This window comes from Cydia splendana, chromosome 20 (genome assembly GCF_910591565.1).
Source record: "Cydia splendana chromosome 20, ilCydSple1.2, whole genome shotgun sequence".
Classification (NCBI taxonomy): Eukaryota; Metazoa; Arthropoda; class Insecta; order Lepidoptera; family Tortricidae; genus Cydia; species Cydia splendana.
The window spans coordinates 13,269,406-13,291,705 of record NC_085979.1 but is presented as its reverse complement, the minus strand read 5'-3'; the positions used below and the strand labels follow the sequence as shown (position 1 = coordinate 13,291,705).

At 40.8% G+C, this 22,300-nt stretch overlaps 1 protein-coding gene across 1 annotated transcript in view; it reads left to right on the top strand.

Annotated features, from left to right (window-relative positions):
* LOC134800584 (uncharacterized) overlaps positions 1-22,300 on the top strand; it is a 167,748-nt gene that overhangs the window by 54,671 nt on the left and 90,777 nt on the right. Inside the window, exons 4-6 of the mRNA XM_063773074.1 lie at positions 7,914-8,101; positions 10,866-11,014; positions 11,658-11,829. Of these exons, the coding sequence (XP_063629144.1) occupies positions 7,914-8,101; positions 10,866-11,014; positions 11,658-11,829 (509 nt within the window). The remainder of the gene's footprint in view (positions 1-7,913; positions 8,102-10,865; positions 11,015-11,657; positions 11,830-22,300) is intronic.

Here is a 22,300-nt window from a genome sequence, read left to right as displayed (position 1 = left end):
ATTTCAAATGCCCCCTCAACGTCTGTCATTCGCGAGGTTAGGTCGTTCACACATTGTATGCGTTTTCGTACGAATTTTAAGGACAAACATACAAAACGAGGCAAGTGAATTATAAATTAAAGGTACAGGGGTGGCAAATCATAGCATCCCTTCTTCGGTGTCCAAAAATGCTGATTTATTTGCCCGAAGATGAATCCAAGTTACCTAGTTTTCATTATCATTTTCAACGAGAGTTTGAAGTAAATTTCTTTGCCGGGATACAAAACGAACTACGAATCTGACGACGTACGTACGACCGCACTTGACGAATGCAACATTATTACTGAACTGCCTGTTTAATGTAATTATGCAGTTTGCTTACTCTGTGTGAACGACGTGTAATTGTCGGCGGCCGATCGTAAAGTTCCTGGGTAATGTTTTGACGGTAGTCACATTTAACTAATAGATAGGTAGGATAGGATCGTTAGGTTGCTTCAGAGGCCCGAAGGGCAAACTGTCCAGAAATAAAAGCCCCGACTCCGTCCACTCAGGGAACGAGACAATGGTTTTTCCTTTTCATTTCATGATCTGACGGATATTACGATCGGCCGCCGACATACTCGTAATCACAGGGAAAGATTACGCTGGACGGGCCAAGTATGTAAACGACACTAAATTGTATCCATTGTGCGACCGGCCTTAGAATTTTCCAGCACCCCAATGTTTAGGAAAACGTACGCGGAACACGCACGGAACAATAGGCCTTGTTATGTGTTTGCTAACGTTTAAAATGCAGTGTCACGTTACCACCGATTGATTTGTGGCACTGTTATGACAGGCGAGCGCTGGAGTTTGCATTTTTTCTCCTTGTAAATATTTATGATGTTGTATTTGAAAGAATTCAGGATTATGGATCGGTTATTTAATACAAGTGTACATACCAACTCTGTATATTTCCACACCCTCTCTGTTTTCATTAAATTTGTATGCGTTGATGCCAACATTACCGGAGGTAATTAATCAATCGAATACTTAACCACACCCTTTGTTTTGAAATAACTGCAAAATTTTGTGCAGAGCGTAGGTCATTTGACTTTCTTAAGGGTTCTTTAGTCGATATAATGTTATTTTCGCGGTTAACACAATGTTTCTAATCATGTGAATGAATAATTAAGGATTGATGTTTTTAAATAAATAGGTCCTTACAGTTATTTTGGGTCTCTTTATAATCTTGACTAGCGGAAAATTCGTTAACAATGCATTCAAAAATTAACAAGTCATTTAAAATTCTCATTCTCAATGCCGCGAATTTTCACGCGTCTAGTTTGCATGTGTTTGACTTTAGTTTTAAACAATGAGAGGGTCGAGGGTCAGGACATTCGCGACATAAGAGGTGACTGTTCAATTTACGTTGATGTGTAGGTAGCTAAAGTCAAGGGTGAGATTCTGGAAGTGTATATTGTATTGATGACGATCTGTGATGATTTTTGTGAAGAGTCGTCACTGGCGATGTCATCGGTGACCTGAAAATTTTGGTATTGCAGTTGATACGCCAAATGCAGTGCATTTCAGAGGCTTAGTCCAATTGGACTTATAGGTACGCAAAATGGTGATGTGGCGCTCCTATCATTAAGATATGCCATGTAGGTATATTGTCAAAAACTCGATACAAGCTTTTATCGCTGACTGTACTTTTCTTTCAACATGCAACTAATACTCACCGAGACAATTCTAACAAAACCAAATAAAATTAGGTTGCGTTGTTTTATGACAGAGTTGCTATGGCCACCTCCTGTGTCCATCATCAGCATCAGATCAGCTCGATGGCACCGTAATATTGCATTGTCACTCAATTTACATACCTATACTCGTATATGTGAAGTTTCAGCTCAATTAAATAATGGGAAATGGGTCTAATTTAGCTTGCAGGATTTTGACCCGAACATACATATACATACACTATACAAGTTAAATAAAAGCTTGTAAAGTGGAATTTTCTGTATCATACACCTTGAAAATTTAAGAAGTATCTCGGCTACAGCTTAATATAATTTTCAAGAGAATCCCGTGAAGTGACTACTTGACTAGACGTCTTTCTTTACCCAATAAAGTTACCTGCAAAGAGATTTCTTCCATATTTCATTAAAACTAGACAGGTTTCCTGTGACCTTATTTTCACATTCAAATCACCTTTATTTACATATCTAATAGACTTCCAAGTAAATATTTATATCTCCACGTAAGAATAAGCTAAGATGACATACATGTGTGTGTTTTTTACTGAAACCGTTGACAAAGCGGCATATTGATGTTAGAATTTAGTAAAACATATTTGTGTGATTCTCATTCAAAAATTGAACAATAGATCACAGTTCTTTGTCGACTTTAGGTACTCGCCAGACTAGTTGTTATGTTATGTTTTAAATTTGTTATAATCCAAATATGTAATTTTAGAGTGGATCAACGAGTTAGTGAAAGAATAGAGACAGATACCATTAATCCGCAAACGTCGGACTTTTTCCGACTACTACAGTGGGTATTGGGTAGCCACCCAATCTGGATGAGTTGCCGAGGATTGTGCTTCAAGAAAATACAAGATGCAAGAGGCAGTGGACTAAAGTATTATCCTTTAAATTAAAATCCCCTACAATAAGGGTGTCAGTCTTTTTGAGTAGGTCTTAGAGCATTTAGTAACTGGAGATGTCATCGCTGTCATTTTCTTTACGAAACAGTCTGCCGATTTTAGCGGGGGAGGGGACGTCAAATGTATTGCTATTTCTACATGATTTGTACGTAACGTACAAATAGCCATGTCAGTCCATACAAGTTTGCACAATTGTGCAAGTTTTTCGGCAGAGGGGTATGCTCTTAAAGGCGACTCCAGTTATTAAATGCTCTACTAAGGCGTAGGTATATTTGTCCTTATAGCTTCAGAGTAAATTACAAAATCTCTTGCGACAACTTTGTAAGAAAGATTGAAAATATCAAGTAGCTTTTTCCGAGATACATCGATCATTTTAATGTTGAGTTTTTGTTATACTCCATTAGCATCCAGCTGCGATCCCTCGTCGCTTATTGCCATGCGCATAATCGCTCAGGAGAGTAGAAAGATATGTCTCACCTTCAAAATAAGAATTTCTGAGCAAAATTTAGTTGGTAAACTGTCTGATCTCTGTCCTGAATAAATAATAATAATGATGAAGCATCTGTGACTCTCACTACTCAGACAAATCTTATGAAGCATAATTGTTCATTGGCTTGAAAGCATAGCGTAGGTTTGGCAAAAGAGATTTCTATTTAAGTATCACAGAATGGCAGAAGATGATTCCAATCTCTTACTGAGCAACTGCAAGACGGCATACGTACTTTATCAGACTGAATATAATAGTTGAAGCCAGAGTCCCACTGAGGCCTACCGCGAAATATTTCGTTCGTTCTAGTTTCTAGTAATTATGTTAGATTTAAGTTATATTGCAGTGCCCTATAGCTGAACCGATAAAACGTACCAACTTGTATAACCTATGAAAGCAATAAACACACTGATTACTTCTTCTAGCGCTCGAATATGCAAGAGCGATAGGGAGGCATATAACGAAACTTGGATTTTCGTGGTACGCCTTCTGGTTCTATTGCGCTAGGCAATGAGAACGCGCCGCTAGGTCAGTTCTGCGCGTCACTCGCGCGCAGATCGGGGGCACCGGGTCAGATGTTATAACAGCGCACGGCCTCGACCGGCGAAAGTGGTTAGTAGACGAACAGCTGACTGGGTAGCTGTCACACCCACCAGCTACTGTCGTTTCTACAAACTTAAAGCTTTCACAGCTGACTGACTGAGGAGGGAAAGAGATTTAAAGGGTATGCCCACTAAAGTGTTAACAGTGGTTGGTATTTTACTTAACTGTTCGGGCGCGTTCGAATCATAACTGCTCCTAGTAGTCGAGAATGCGTCACGCGATTCCATAGAAAGGGACAACCGTGAATCCTGTTCATAAGTTTAACACAGGACCGTTTTTGGCTGGCACATCACATGCTCATTTAACGTTCTGTAGCTCAAACGGCTTGAAGGATTATGACGCGTGTGATCCTGTAAAAAGTAGGTTGTGAAAACCCTACATAACTAATTACAATAATATTTCGCAGGGGTATAAAGATCTCGCAAGTTTAGTAGAACTTGACCTAAAGTAACGTAACAATTGTGTGAATTATTCTCGCAAGACGTCTTTGACCCACTTCTCGTTATCGGTTCGGCGGTGCGGTGCATGCTCGCGTAGATTCGGCAACGCAATGAACACTGACAGAAGAATAAATGAACATATACTATTCAGGGTGATAAAAAAACATCTGAATACTCGAATTCCCTGTTTGTAGCATGAGTTGGACTTCCTTTCAAGTCGCAAGAGACGGCCATTTTCGTCTCATAGGCACCTATTAGTAGGTACCGTGCATCAGAATGAGGTAGGTAGATCTCGTACGACTTGATGCGGCTGCTGACAGTGAGACTGCTACTCGTGATCAGATATTTGTGAGCGCCTTGTCCGCTTCGTATTATATGATGGAGACATGCTCAAGAAAAATATAAGTCTATCTGATAAAATTTTGCTATTTGATCAAATTACTAAAGTAATCGTTGACAGTTGACACAGTTATCTTCTGCCGTGGAAGGGATCCAATAAATAGATTGAGTTAGGCAATATCCAATTACAGCTCGAAAGTCTATCAGCTGGATAAGATTAACTCTAATATTGGAGGTTGACTCTAACAACTTTAATTAAAGCTTTATTGCTCGTAAACCTATTCCATTCTGTAAACAATAAACAATGTCTATATTATTCTGAGAGTAATATCCATTAGAGAAATGTCTACGGCGATGTTTAAGTAATCCCTGCCTGGAGCAATGTTATATTATCTAAATCTTTCCATATATTTTCACCAAATATAGCAATATTTGTCGAAAAGAGAAATTCGCTACGCATACAATATTCTCGTACGCTTCAGGCTTATTTGTTATTTAGAAGAATTATGATTATACCCATTCTAACGCACAATTGTTATGTATGATATCCAGTTCGAAACTTTTAAATTATGTTATTTCTGCCTCCTAAATCGGTTTAATCAATCTAGAAAGTCATGGGTTAGAAATACTGCTAAATGAATAAATCTTATGACACCGAGGAGGTCTCAGAGCCCCGTTACATGTACACCCCTTTACATCTCTTTGATGTTATTAATAGCGACGCAACACACGCTGGCCCGGCTTTCCTGTCCTTTCGATCTACGCACTTCTTCGAGTTGTTATTTCTGTTCAAATTCAGGGAACCAGTTAAGTGTAAGCTTTAGCTCCGAAACAATTAAACCTAATCGGAGATCACTCTTAAATTGGTTCTGCGAAGGCGGAAGCTCGCGTGTGTTAGGTGTGCGATTAAACTACACAGTCAGGTTTATCTTTGTTAATAAAAGACATGTGCGTAAACGAAACTTTTGATACATTACGCCTTTCTAATTCTAGCGCGGTCCAGTGTTGATATTTAGCAACAGCCGTTTTATGTGGATATCGGAAACGCTTTGATGGATCAGCTAAACAGGACGGGAGACGTGATGTAAGTGGGGCTAATGCACCGACAATGATCTAGAGGCTGGTTCAAATTGAATTATTGGTCATGGACCGTCGGCAGGGCGTTCACCCCCACACCTTGAGATCACAGTTGGACGGTTTTACAGAGATTTTCTCCAGCTGTCGAATGAACTCCGTGCCAAGGTTTTCGCTAAGGACTAATGGCTACGATAACTTTACCATCAGGCAGCGCATACGCTCGTGTGCCACCCACTTGGCACAATAATGCAAACCTTTTTACTAAGTATGTCTATGGAGTCGTCCAGAAATCATGAGATCATATTTGGCCTATTATTATTCTCCCCCATCGTGATCATTCGTGATATTTTTATTCCCCCCTAAACGATCACATGATTTCTGGACGACCCCTATGTCATGCATACATGGCGACTTGAACAGTCGACACAGGCTGACAGGCAGCACAGCAGGCAGGCTGTCAAAGGACTTCCCTGGTAAAAATACTGAAATTTAAACAGAGGTCCTAAGACATTGCACTTAATCCGACGAACGCCAGCTGCCGTTACATTAAGACAGATCACCCCAATATCCAGCAGAGTTCGCTATACATCTTCTTCCTCGCATTATCCCGGCATTTTGCCACGGCTCTTGGGAGCCTGGGGTCCGCTTGACAACTAATGCCAAGAATTGACGTAGGCGCTAGTTTTTACGAAAGCGACTGCCATCTGACCTTCCAACCCAGAGGGGAAACTAGGCCTTATTGGGATTAGTCCGGTTTTCCTTCACTGAAAGGTGGCTGGTAAATATCAAATGATATTTCGTACATAAGTTCCGAAAAAGTCATTGGTACGAGCCGGGGGTTGAACCCGCGACCTCCAGATTGCAATGCAAGTCACACGCTCTTACCGCTAGGCCACCAGCGCTTCTTAGAGTTCACTATACAAGTATACATATGTTTGAGTAAGCAATACTTGCGTCAGTTGTTAAACAGAAGCTCAGAGGCCCTGAGACAGTGAATACATCTAAGACATTAATTTACATGCGCATAATCGAACGAATGCCGGCTGGCATTACATCACGGATGGCCCTGCGAATCCAACTTGGATCACCCCTATATTTAGTGTTCGCAGTTTTTGATTTCGTCTTTTTTATTCCCCGATAGATACTATCTTAGTACTCGTATTATCGCAAAAGTGAAACATTAGTGCGCACTTGTCAATGTTTAAGAGATCCTATTGATCCATACGCTGTGCCTCGTTATATTGAACTTTTGCGGAGGAATCCGGAAACCAAGTCTTACTCGTAAATTTTAGTATGTTTTATTTTTCGTTTTCGTAAAAATATAGATAAGGGCACAGACTGACCCCGGTATAAGACAGCAAACTTCCGTTTAATTTTGGCTGTCTAACAAACTCGTATGTCAAAATGACTGACGGCAGTTTAGATTTGACACGAGGTTTACGAGGTATATTAATGAAAGCGTCTCCCAATAAAAACTAGATGAAGAATGAGGTCAATCCACGCCAGATTACATGTAATAATTGATCATTGTATCAATAACCCACAGTATCCTAACCGGTTGCTCGGCATCTGGGTCGCCTTACATCACTTTAACCCGGTGAACTCGAGAGCCGGCGTTGCCTCCGCAAGAATTAAATGAGTCACGCGCTAGTCTGCGCCAGGGCTTTTTCGAAACGTAGGCTATACCGAGGTTTATCTGCCTCTCTATTGTTCGAATATGCAAGAGTGATAGAGAGGCAGATAACGAAATTTCCCTTTGACTCGCGGAGATAAGCGCTATCGCTGATATTTGCTCATAACTTTATATCATTAGGATTTGCCTTGTTAGCGTTATAGATAAAATGTAACCTTCGATATGCAATCTGCTAGGTTTTTTCTGATTACAGATGAAAACAATTGATCCGAAATCTCGTTAAATTTCGGCGGATGTACTTACTAATTGATAAATTGGGTGACAGTGCAACAACGCAACGTCATTGAGTTTGTGCTGTGATGATTGTTGTTTGGAGAAAATAAAACTCAACCAAAACAGATTATTACAGACGTATTTGACTCGGACGTCTACGTCTAGTGCCCTTGTCGACGTTAAACAAATAAAAAATTATTCCCTTTTGTCTCAATACCTGTCTATTGTCTAATACGAGATACCTACGCGTATGACCTATCACCCCGTCTAGCGTCTCAAACTACCTAGCATAGACGCTCAACAGCTCCGTGTTAAAAAATATTCACAATAAATCTAGACTGGACACAGACGTGACACTGACCTAACCTGCCATTTAGGCTCTTTTCTTTATGATGTAATGTAATTTACAATCTCTCAACCGGACTATCTCTATTCCAGGTGCGGACATGTCCTTCCAGGGCGAGTATGCGGCGTCCGTGCTAGGGCTGGGCGGGGACACAGCTCGCGAAGAACCGGTGGCGTCCCCGCGACCCGCGTCACGGGCGCTCTACCCTCCTGATGCCCCCGCGCCTCCGCCCGTACCCGCGCACCGCCCGGACAACGCGGACCCCAAGTTTAACAACAACGTGAGTATACAGGGTGGAAAGGCACGACGATCCTTTCCGGAAATGGGAGATAGTTTAGCCTAAGCTCTATATTTTCTCCATAGAAACTATGTTAATATGGGCAACCGTTTCTAAATTATGACCTTTTAAACATCCACGCAAAAAACTACTTTGTTCTAACCCTAACAGGTGACAGGGTCAATGAACTTACTTGTAAACAATCAGTATTCGACAGGAAATTATGCTAATTTGTTGCCATCTAACCATTTTTAGGTCTGCCTACAGCACGGTAAGAATCATTGCAGGATTTTCGCTTTCTTAGTGGTTCCACTTGTTCAATACTTGAATGAAATAGTTATGTTATTCCTTAATATTAATAATACTAACCACAACATTGTTTACAACGACAGTTCAAATTGTGACATTGACAACCACTCAAAAGTACGCAATCGTCTTATAAATATCTCTGGTTTCCTTAACTGATAAAAAGGTTTTAGTTTCTTAACACGTTTCACAAAATTATTTTCGAATAATTGGAAACTATCTAAAATAATTAAAAATAACAAGTAGGTTGTGTTAGTTGCACCAAATGAACTTGTAAAAATTAAATACTAAGAATAAATCAAGAATAAATACTTCTTCAATACCAAACTAACAAACCTTCTTGCGTGGTAGGAAATAGACAAGACGTCTGATGTTTGAAATTAAATTTTCATTGAACTATACTTATTGAATGTCATATTCTTCAAATAAAAATGTTAGATGCTCGTGGCTATTTAAATTTGTGGGGCTGTGTAAAAGATATGGTGTACCAAACCAAACGGAATGTGAAACTGCGGACGAAATGAGACAAAGGCTAATTGGTGCTTTCTGCGGAGGATAAATGACGAAGAGCATACACTATATCGCATGTGCATCGACATACTCGGGTACGGGCTGCGGCGGCTTTGTAATACACGGAGGTACATTTGAACACCGTATGTGAAAAGAAGATAGTATTAAATATTGGAAAAAAGTAATTATCTAAGAAAGTAATAAAATTGTTTGTAATATTTTTGCATGCATTTGATTTATTTGACATTTATGCGTCATTCATACATCATTGCGATACTGTCAACGATCGGAAAAAAGTGTAAAGTCCCGAGCTTTCCCGACGGAGATCCTTAATCTAGCCGTCATGTGCACATGCTATAGGGTTATCACCACAGTTAAAAAGTAGTATTTTTGCAATTTTTATTTTTTACTCAATTAACGATTCTTACCATTACCAATAGTCTCTGTATCACTTAAACGACCTAATACTTCCGGGAAGGATCGTCGTGCCTTTCCACCCTGTATGTTCCTGAAGATCTATGCTAGAGCTAAGCAGCGACGCCGCTCGCGAGGAGCTGGCAGCATTCGCGCGCCCTAGATAATGCGGACCCCAAGTTTAAAAACAACTTGGGTACTGGCCGAGGCACACCGCTTCGTATACAGCACGGCTCGCAGCTCGCAGAGCGAGCGGGGCGGCGTCAGAGCAAATGTCGGCCTTGCGGTCCTATTCCCACGTAATCTAGGTGGTTATACCCACTATTTTATTTGTAGCAGATTTTACAGACATCAGTAGAAAGTAACTGAGCTGAATAAAACGAAGTGTTCGAAAGGATCTGAACACTCTTTTATTATTTTGAACTAAAGTTGCCTTCACTTTACAATAATGTTTACAATAAACTCGCCCGCTTAGCAACTTCTAGCATTAACTATAACACATTACATGTCACGGAACGTTGTAGTGTTCAAAGAGGCCAATAATCGAATACCGTTACGACTATAATAACTCCTTAGTCACTCAAATCCGGCACCAGACTGATTCTGAAACAGATTTACGGCTCTCCGCTCGTATAAATCAGCTGTACTGCTCGTATATTATGTATAGTCCGGAACACATTGTTGGAGTCGTAATATACGATGTCGCTTGACTGCCCTGTCAAAACGGTGCCTACATTCGAGTACAGTGAGCTGCAGACATTTAACACCCTTCAGGTTTGTATACGGGAGAGTTATTCTTCTTAAAGTTTCAAGTTTGATGTTCATTGTGATAAGTGCCTTTTGTCAAGATTTAAGACTGTTAGGAACAGATTAGGAGGCCTGAAATCGCAGGCCGCCAATTTAATAGCTAACCTATTATTGGATCGCCACTCCTTCTTCCTCGCGTTATACCGGCATTTCGCCACGGCTCATGAGAGCCTGGGGTCCGCTTGACAACTAATCCCATGATTTGACGTAGGCACTAGTTTTTTACGAAAGCGACTGCCATCTGACCTTCCAACCCAGAGGGGAACTAGGCCTTATTGGGATTAGTCCGGTTTCCTCACGATGTTTCCTTCACCGAAAAGCGACTGGTAAATATCAAATGATATTTCGTACATAAGTTCCGAAAAACTCATTGGTACGAGCCGGGGTTTGAACCCGCGACCTCTGGATTGCAAGTCGCACGCTCTTACCGCTAGGCCACCAGCGCTCGTTATTATTGGATCGCCACTATAACTCCAATAGTATGGCAGGTATTTACTCCTGTATACAGGAGCAAATAGCTAGGGAATCCGTGCACACTGAAGGAGGCAGTTAGCAACCTGAAGACCTGGCTAGGTTTCGTGGAGGAGCTGGGATGTTTAGAGTAGGGCTACCTCGTTTCACGCAATATAAGCACAGTGGATGTCGATTTGCGGAAAATGCCCAGTAAAACTAACTCCATTCCCGGACTCTTCTGTTTGAAAACAACTGATAATTAGTCTGTATGTTCCAGCAACGGTTCCCCGCCAACAACGCGACGACGAACGGCACGACGGAGGAGGAGGGCGTGCTGGACCTGCGCGCGCGCGACCCCTCCGTCATCTCCGTCGGCTCCCAGCACTCCGGCGCCTCCGAGACCGCGGGCTACCTCGACGCCGTGCGGTAACTACTTGTTTGAATTGTAGGGGAGCCCTGCTTGCCTCCACACCCCTGTACTTGGTGCACGGCGCGGCAAACATTCTGCTTTCTCAGATCGATAATGCACCGAGCTAATTCTTGAACTGCAGCTTAACGCTTTGTCCACTAAAGACATCAACTGACGCGGGCGGCTATGGCCTAATATAAACCTTCGTGTATTCACGAAGTTCACGGTGACAAGCCGCGGACGTTAGGCGTAGTTTGAGTTCAATTGTTTAATGATCCATCACACTTAAGCTGAACAAAATGTATACGCGTTACTCTAATAATGCGGATATTAAACTACAGAAAATAAATCTCAAAAAAGGTTTCAGAAGGCACTGCTTTTTCTAATCACTTGGATTTCTAAAAAGCGAATATACAAAAAGAGATTCAGTACGGGAGGGACGGCGTCGGATTGTGAAGAATTGTAACGACCACGATGGGTTCAGTAGACATATGATAGAGTCTTGGAATAACTCGCTATCGATGTTTCTATGTCAAAAGACCGAAGTTCAAAGAGATACAATGTTCGGAATTCGGTCTCTAGTCACAATACCTGTTAGAGTGTTCCTTTCTACCGATATATCGATGCATCGATTGCTTACGTTATTATACCATGTTCCAGATCAACCGTGTCCGTGTACTCCGGCAACTCCAACTCCAGCTCCGACCGCGACATCCTCGACCTTTCGATGCCGGACAAGAACTCCATGACGGAGGTGTGCTACGTGTGCGGCGACGAATACAAGCGCGGGACGCTCTGTAATCTACACACTAAGGAGCCGAAGGACAAAAACGTAAGTCCACTTTGTTGTAACCGAGTACGGCCACCTAAAAATATTGTACATTGATCCCGTTTCTACATACGTAAGTTGCTAACTGACGACCTGTCGATGCCGGACAAGAACTCCATGACGAAGGTGTGCTACGTGTGCGGCGACGAATACAAGCGCGGGACGCTCTGTAATCTACACACTAAGGAGCCGAAGGACAAAAACGTAAGTCCACTTTGTTGTAACCGAGTACGGACAACTAAAAATGTTGTACATTAATCCGGTTGCTACATATGTAAGTTGCTAACTGACGACCTGTCGATGCCGGACAAGAACTCCATGACGGAGGTGTGCTACGTGTGCGGCGACGAATACAAGCGCGGGACGCTCTGTAATCTACACACTAAGGAGCCGAACGACAAAAACGTAAGTAACTGTCACACAGACTTATTACTAAGGTTGGTATTAACATGTCCAATGTGTATTTTGTCTCACATTTTGCTTAATGAGAGAGTGAGACGCAATGACATTAGACCAAGGTATTGGACAGATGGAATACCACCCTAAAGTATGGCCGCAGAGAGCAGAGACCGAGTAATTTCATACACTCCTGTTGTTGTGAACAATAGCTCACGCTCAGAAAATATTGAGTCCTTTAAGATTACTTACATAGCAGTTCTAAACACACCTTTAAAACAGTTGGTAGATGCATAGATATATTAGATATCCCTAGCGTTTATCTGATCAGCAGAAGTGACTAGGAAGAACATAAGAATTCAGTTTAGATTAGTTAACCGCATTTTACATGAAGACACAGATACTCTCGCGGCTTTACGAAACTCACATACCTCTCACCGATCAACTCGATTTAGTTCCGCCGCTTCTCAGTAGATGGCACTAACTGTCTCTCTTGTGTTGTTTCATATTACGAGTAAATATAAATCGCTATTATTTCTCTTAATTATAGACAATGTTGCAACATGCACTCGTGATAACTCCAGATTACCTTTTTAATTAGTTTATTTTTACTATACTAAACCTAATTAGTCTCACGAATATTGTAAAAGTTTTGATAATAGTTCCATTGTAAGCTTCATCTTATTTTGCGACCTGAATATATTCACGTGAGCAGTTCAGGCGTGTGCCTTTCAACCCGGACGTCGTAAGGTCAGAATCTGGCTCCTACCAAGAATTAATGTGCCTACGAACTCGCTGCCTCAATATTACAAAGTTCCGTGTTACATTTTCAAACTAGTTGAAATTCGACTTAATGTCACTATGACAAAGTTCAAATTCCAGTTTGATAAAAGTGCAACATAGAACCCTGTAATATTGGGCCAGCGAGTTATGCGTGGTAGGGCTTGATAGTTCCATATGACATATCGTCAGGTGACAAGCAAAACTCACTAATTACTACCACAAGTTAATAGCCATAGACAGTGAACCATATTAATACCTAAATAAGGTTGATTTTTGTTTAATATTTTTTTAGTAATTAGTGAGTTTTGTCACCTGACGATATTTTGTTATTTGAATTAGATAGTTTTCTTTGATCATACCTATTGCCAAAGAGAATCGATTGTAATAGAGAGGTAAAGTCTAAGGAAAAAACGTGCCCCTTAATTTAACACCCCAAACAGATGGCGCTGTACTGCCCCAAATGTTTTGTGGTCACTGAATTGTCAAACGTCAATTTTTACAGTCAAAGTTACCGAAAAATGTATGGAGCTGTACACTTGTACAGTGTCATCTCGTTTACCTGTCAAATTACAAGCACGAAATTGTCTTTTCACGCCACTGTTCGGAAATGTGACAGTAGATGGTCTAAAACCAAGCTGGAAAATAGGCAATAGCTGTAGCACCTGAACCACCACTACTACAATGTTTCATTGTTATCATCATCTGTCATTGGTGACAGTTCGCTACAGCAATGAGTATAATTTATAACATACAAATCAAGTAAAGGTCTTTTGGCGCAACTTTTTCCTTCAAAAATAAAATTAGGTTATTTATAGGACCAATTTCTTGTTTAAAAAAAAAGAAATGTCATAACCATTCATTCATTCAGTCAGTTCATTCGATTCAAGCTTAAGGCGTTTTTTTACTTTTGTAGCTGTTTGTGGTTTTTTAGCAAAAACGCTTCTATGTTTAGCGTCGGTTTGAAGCAAACAACAGAAAAACGCCTCTTAAAAGTGATAAAAAAAGTAAAAAAGGCGGGATCGGAAAATACTCACTGTAGTGTAAATAATTGTGTTTGACTAAAAAATACGTATCTACGCTCGCTATAAAAATGAGTTCTTCTAATGAAGAATATGATATTCTTACGCTGACGCCTACCGAAATTCAAGAGACAGCACAGGCAGTGGCTAGTAATTTGCTACCTGAGAAATCGCGGGCTAGTACTTATAGTTATGCAAATGTTTTCTTATTTCCTCGCAGTAGTCGTGAAAAGCACTATGTAATGCCTCGGCCGGAAACGCTAACGATGGACTCGTATTATTTGAGGGCCTCCCCTACACTCGTCCATCTTTTAGCGGTTTTCCGTCCTCTCCTACAATGTACTATAGATTTTACACATCTTACTCAATCAATATATCTTTGCTATTGCTAAATATAGTAGCGCTGATATTCCATTTAGGCTGCGTTTCTACCAGAGATGTGCGAGGATGCGTTGCGAGGGATGTTTCTTAAGAACCAATAGAATCACTTCATTTGTTTTCATCGCTCAGCGTACAGTATAGGGAGTATTACTGCAATGTTCTGCCGCCAGAGTGCAGCACTAGCTCTTCTAGTAAACCATAGAGTAACTTATACATACTGTGCCTTAAACTGCTTTTTGACAAGTTTTCACAGACAATAAAATATGACATTAATGCATAAAGGCGGTTTGTTAACAAGGGCCTATCGGGAAACGCGAAAATCGACATTTAGTTATCTGCCTCTTTATCGCTTGAATATGCAAGAGTGATAGAGAGGTTAGATAACGAAATTTCGATTTTCTTATTTCGCGGTAGACTCCCCGATTGTGACGGATAGTGGTAGTGGCGCCTCCTACGCAGAGTTTCGCGTAATATTCCCTTCTTCTTCTTCCTCGCGTTATCCCGGCATTTTGCCACGGCTCATGGGAGCCTGGGGTCCGCTTGACAACTAATCCCATGATTTGACGTAGGCACTAGCTTTTACGAAAGCGACTGCCATCTAACCTTCCAATCCAGAGGGGAAACTAGGCCTTATTGGGATTAGTCCGGTTTCCTCACGATGTTTTCCTTCACCGAAAAGCGACTGGCAAATATCAAATGACATTTCGTACATAAGTTCGCGTAATATTCCCTATTTCACACAAATCCTGTGCGTGTGGTCGTTAGTCTTTTCTATAGTGGTGCATCTGTCAATATAGCTGTACTATCTTTAGACCTCACGTGTTTTATGTTAGCCTTTGACAGATACTAGTATAATCGCTCGGATCTATCGCTAATAACCGATTCGCGTGGCAGATTATATGATGCTTCAATCATTGTTATTGATATGTACCATTATCCACATAGCTGGCATGTTGTAAATCTTACAGCGAAGATATAAGGTTAATCTACAAAGATGCTGTACTTAACAGCCCGTTTCATGGTCTAGATTACTCTAGATTATTAACAATGTCTTCAAACATGATACATATACACATTTAAACGAATCGGTTGACGTTACATAGCACCGGCAGCTATAAAAGATGCCAAGAACTTTCCATTAGAGACCTCAAACCCTTAGAGCATTTAATAACTGGACTGGCTTTTAGCCCTCTGCCGAAAAACTTGCACAATTGTGCAAACTTTTGTATGGACTGACATGACACATACGTAAAGTACAAATCATGTAGAAATAGCAATACATTTGACGTCCCATCCTCCGCAAAAATCGGCAGACTGTTTCGTAAAGAAAATGACAACCGTAATGGTAAGGTTAGCTGGAAGAGATCCCTTTTAGGGATAAGTTCGCCTTTGTACATAACATTTTTATTTTTGTTTTGTTTTGTCCGTTTTATGTAAACCTGTTTATGTGCAATAAAGTGACATACATACATACAACGATGACATCTCCTGTTACTAAATGCTCTAAGCTCAAACCACATACATTTTTAGTCAAAAAGTTCAAATATACTAAACGCGATTTTATATGTCCAAATTCCTCAAGCGTTATAAACTCTATGCGTATTCGTAAAATAAAATTGTATTGACGGCAATCACAAAATCACAACAAGAAAAAAACAGCCTAAAAATTTGCCTTTTCAGTATTAAACCATCCTCCGCCTAAATAAAGTAGAATTTACAAAAACGCAATTACATATGAGTGTAGTGACGCATCGTGTTTCCGTATAAACAACAAACTATAGGCACAAAATACACCTTATCTCGTTGCAATAGAGTTCACAAACGGTCAGCTAGCTGCGATGTCCTGTGACCAGTTAGAGCCAGTCGCAACTGAGGTTTACAACTGATAGTGATAAGCGTACAACCGGATACTATTGTGTAGGATAGGAAATGCTTATTCAGAGGGTGGGGCAGCGAACTATTGCTCTTTGTCCTATATAGTGGGGTTTTACTAAAATACACCTTATCTCGTTGCAATAGAGTTCACAAACGGTCAGGTAGCTGCGATGTCCTGTGACCAGTTAGAGCCAGTCGCAACTGAGGTTTACAACTGATAGTGATAAGCGTACAACCGGATACTATTGTGTAGGATAGGAAATGCTTATTCAGAGGGTGGGGCAGCGAACTATTGCTCTTTGACCTATATAGTAGGGTTTTATTAAAATACACCTTATCTCGTTGCAATAGAGTTCACAAATGGTCAGCTAGCTGCGATGTCTTGTGACCAGTTAGAGCCAGTCGCAACTGAGGTTTACAACTGATAGTGATAAGCGTACAAGCGGATACTACTATTGTGCAGGATAGGAAATGCTTATTCAGAGCAGCGAACTATTGCTCTTTGACCTATATAGTGGGGTTTTATTAAAATACACCTTATCTCGTTGCAATAGAGTTCACAAATGGTCAGCTAGCTGCGATGTCTTGTGACCAGTTAGAGCCAGTCGCAACTGAGGTTTACAACTGATAGTGATAAGCGTACAAGCGGATACTACTATTGTGCAGGATAGGAAATGCTTATTCAGAGGGTGGGGCAGCGAACTATTGCTCTTTGACCTATATAGTGGGGTTTTATTAAAATACACCTTATCTCGTTGCAATAGAGTTCACAAATGGTCAATAAGCGTACAAGCGGATACTATTGTGCAGGATAGGAAATGCTTATTCAGGAGGTGGGCAGCGAACTATTGGTCTTTGACCTATATAGTGGGGTTCTAGTTTAGTAGACGCATCACAAGACAATGAGATTTTTTTTTACAAGTTTGCAGTTGGCTCGTTGTAACAAGTGCTTCTCCATCATTAACCTCTTGTGTAACTTGTGTTTGTATGATAATGATTCATGATCCTAACCGATTGCATAGGTTATCTTTTTGGATTTTTTTAAACGCGCATTTTTGAGTTTTTATATGTTTTTCGAGCAAAGCTTAGTCTCCCAGATATTATAACATAATAGAGCTAATATCTGGGAGACTAAGCTTTGCTCGGAAAACATTTAGAAACTCAGAAATGCGTGTTTTCCTAGAGATAAGACCTAGCTAGATCGATTTATCGCCCCCGAAAAACCCCATACAGCAAATTTCATCGATCTCGTTAGAGCCGTTTCCGAGATCCCCGAAATATATATACCTACATATAAATATATAAATAAATAAATATATATACAAGAATTGCTCGTTTAAAGATTACGCATAGGTTAAGAGCGCTCTTACAAGAAAAGTCGAAATAATGCAAAATTGATGATACTAGTCGACGAAATTCAGGACTTTGCGCTCATTATTAGAAACAATGAGTACTTGTTCCAGTAAAAGCGTCTTCTTATCTTTATAAATATCGTTGTAAATATTAGAAAAAGGACTTATTAAATTAGTAATGATTTTTTTTCTGATGGTCGTTTCCGAAAAACCCCGTGAAGCACTGAATGGCGAGCTCTTATTTGGAAATGTTGAGAATTTTACTCTGCTAAACCTGGCTATTTTGTATTACTAATACCCTGTACTTTAGGCATATCAAACTATATTTTTCCTACATACCTTTGAGAAAGAGAAAATCAAAGTAAAACGAACTCGATTTTCTCTCCGAAACAAGTGTCAATTCCTACGAAAATCTACTTAATATCGAAGTCATTTTCATACTCAAGCAATCTGCAACGTTTGCTTATACTGTTGGTATACATTAGTGTTTATGAAATTCTACTATAATTTTTTGGCAATTTTTTGAAAACTACTCTATATTACCGATGACGCGCGCTGCGCCAGCTCAGTGCCGCGGCAGAGCTTGTAGAGGCAGGACGTGTGTCGGTCGGCTCCGCACATTTTCAACGGCGACGACGAGGTTTTTTATCATTGTGTGCGGCGGGCGCCGTGTAAAACGCTATACTGTGTGCGTGTAAACCGCAACGAGAGACTTTGATCCTAGCACCGTTTTTATAGTATTATAATTTATAATGGTACAGTTTAATAAACTACCGGACAGGATTAAAAATATTTGAAACGACCTGACATTCTATATGTATTTATTTGACTCAAGATAGTACTCAGGGTCTGATGATGGAGCCGGAAGGTGGTCACCGGTACTAATCAACCATGCAACTAAACCACTTCGTGTTTAGGCTCGTTTTATTCATCTCAACAAGATCTTTGACACAAGATAGTACTCAGGGTCTGATGATGGAGCCGGAAGGTGGTCACCGGTACCAATCAACCATGCAACTAAACCACTTCGTGTTTGGGTTCGTTTGATTCGGCTCAACAAGATCTTTGACTTAAGATAGTACTCAGGGTCTGATGATGGAGCCGGAAGGTGGTCACCAGTACCAATCAACAATGCAACTAAACCACTTCGTGTTTAGGCTCGTTTTATTCGTCTCAACAAGATCTTTGACTTAAGATAGTACTCAGGGTCTGATGATGGAGCCGGAAGGTGGTCACCGGTACCAATCAACCATGCAACTAAACCACTTCGTGTTTGGGCTCGTTTGATTCGTCTCAACAAGATCTTTGGCACAAGATAATACTCAGGGTCTGATGATGGAGCCGGAAGGTGGTCACCGGTACCAATCAACCATGCAACTAAACCACTTCGTGTTTAGGCTCGTTTGATTCGTCTCAACAAGATCTTTGACACAAGATAGTACTCAGGGTCTGATGATGGAGCCGGCAGGTGGTCACCGGTACCAATCAACCATGCCACTAAACCACTTCGTGTTTAGGCTCGTTTTATTCGTTTCTATAAGATCTTTGACACAAGATAGTACTCAGGGTCTGATGTTGGAGCCGGAAGGTGGTCACCGGTACCAATCAACCATGCAACTAAACCACTTCGTGTTTAGGCTCGTTTGATTCGTCTCAACAAGACCTTGGACACAAGATAGTACTCAGGATCTGATGATGGAGCTGGAAGGTGGCCACGGGTACCAGTCTACCGTGTAACTGAACCACTTCGTGTTTGGGCTCGTTTGATTTGTCGCAACAAGATCTTTGACACAAGGTAGTACTGAGGGTCTGATGATGGATCCGGAAGGTGGTCACCGGTACCAATCAACCATGCAACTAAACCACTTCGTGTTTGGCTTCGTTCAATTCGTCGCAACAAGATCTTTGACACAAGTTAGTACTCAGGGTCTGATGATGGAGCTGGACTGTGGCCACGGGTACCAGTCTACCATGTAACTGAACCACTTCGTGTTTGGGCTCGTTTGATTCGTCGCAATAAGATGTTTGACACAAGATACTACTCAGGGTCTGATGATGGAGCTGATGATGACAGACAGGTACCCGTCGCCACCTTCGCGCTCCATCATCAGACCCTGAGTACTACCTTGTGTCAAAGATCTTGTTGAGATGAATAAAACGTGCCTAAACACGAAATGGTTTAGTTGCATGGTTGATTGGTACCGGTGACCACCTTCCGGCTCCAACATCAGACCCTGAGTACTATCTTGTGTCAAAGATCTTGTTGAAACGAATAAAACGAGCCTAAACACGAAATGGTTTAGTTGCATGGTTGATTGGTACCGGTGACCACCTTCCAGCTCCATCATCAGACTCTGAGTATCACCTAGTGTCAAAGATCTTGTTGAGACGAATCAAACGATCCTAAACACGATGTGGTTTAGTTGCAGGGTTGATTGGTAATGGTACCTTCCAGCTCCATCATCAGACCCTGAGTACTGTCTTGTGTCAAAGATCTTGTTGAGACGAATCAAACGAGCCCAAACACGAAGTTGTTTAGTTACATGATAGACTGGTACCCGTGGCCACCTTCAAGCTCCATCATCAGACCCTGTGTATCTTCAGTGTCAAAGATCTTGTTGAGACGAATCAAACGAGCCTAATCATGTTACTACATGGTTGATTGGTATCCGTGACCACCTTAATCATCATCAGATCCTCAGTACCAGTTCGTTTTTAAACCCTCGTTGATACAAACTTTACAACCTATAGGTACCAAATGCAATGACGAAACATGTAAATAAGCGAGTAGGTACCTATAATTTCTTTCGAGTAATATACCTTCATAAGTACAAGTATGGGGCTATTCATAAATTACGTCGTTTCAAATGGGAGGAGTGGGGGGGTCTGGACATCGGATGATGGTAACATGACGTAGGAGGAAACAGATTCATCCGAAGCTTGATTTTTGGATGATTTGAGGGGTGGGGTGGGGTCAAAAATCGTCAAAAATAGATGACGTAATTTATGAACAGCCCCTATGTACATTTGCACTGCATTTAGTATTTTCGTACTTACCAAATAACAGTTTTAGAACTTTAAAAGTTAAGTACAGTTAGTGTTGTTATGGTTGATTTCAATATGCTTCGCGAAGGATCAAGAATGTTTAATCCATCATTGTAGTGCGAGTGTGGTAGAAGGGATCGGCGTACTGAGCTCGCACGGCCTGCCGCAGCGCGTAAAATACCTAAACTCGCTCAACGCCGAAATGTAATAGCGCTCTTAAATATATGTTTAGTATGTCTGGAAGAAAACATGTTTACTTCATTTCATTCGTGTATCATTTCGTGAAATGTACTGGTTAATGTTAAACTGCGAATATCCGGTTACATATTGTATCTAATTATTTTATTTACTATTACTTATTTGGCAAGTCATATCTCGTACTCTAACCACTCAATATTTGCTATCGCATAAACACGAATTTCGCAACCATATTCGAAATATTTATGAATTCGATCATAATTGAACTAATTTAGTTAAACGCGATCACGATTCAATGTGAACTCTACGCTTATGTAATAAAGTTCATTTTAGACAATCATCATTAATCCATGTTTGTTATCACCGTAGAGTCTACGGCGTTGACCATAGAATGAGTAATAAGGGAGCAGGGGCCCGTTTATCAAAAGCTTGTAACTAGTAATACAAGTGGAAAGTCCCTTTCTAACAAAAGCTGTCAAAAAGTGACATCCGCTTGTATTACAAGTTACAAGCTTTTGATAAACAGGGCACAGGGCCATGTTGCATAACAAACTACAACTAATATTACAAGCGGAACTCCTTTTCTAATTTCACTTATTAAATAAGGAGTTCCGCTTGTAATATTAGTTGTAGTTTGTTATGCAATCGGCCCGGTCTCACTTTTGTACCTGTAAGATTGTCTTTGTAAGACTCACAAATTTCAGACTGCGTTTTCACCAGATATGTGCGAGGATACGTACGTATAGATACGTTTGTTAAGAACTTTTCGTTGTCTAGATTTAAGAAAAATGTAGTGAACTTTTTTTTATTCACTATATCCAACTTCGGACGATATCCAATGAGAACTTTTCTCTTTGTTTACCTATACTCGTTTAGCGTGTAGTAATTCTATTGGTTCGTCATCCCTCGCTACGATTCCTCGCACATCTCTGGAGGAAACACAGCCTAAAGGCTGATTTAGACGGCGCGCAAACTCGCACGCGATTTTAGTTACATTGCGGACTGTTGGTTACGTCCAATTCAACCGACTGATCAAAAACCGCAATGTAATGACACTCGCATGCGAGTTCTCGCATCGTCTAAATGGGGCTTAAGACGGCGCTCACGGCACTTTCTCTGCTGAACAGGCCTTAATAAAATTACTTGCGTACTAAGAACTGCACTCTTAACGGACCATAGACCTAATGTCGTTGCAATAAAGTCTACGAATGATCAGTTATTTCTGTCTACGATAATACAGTCCGTATGTAGCGGGCTATCAGTCACATGAGTGGACCTTTCGACCCGCAGACATATCGGATGGATATCGGCTGCCCTCCGACCCTAGTGTTTGCGACGGACAAACACGGCCCTGCAGGTCGAATGTCACATTTATTGCTGATATAAAGGATCGGATACTTATAGAAATAAAACAGGAAATTCGAT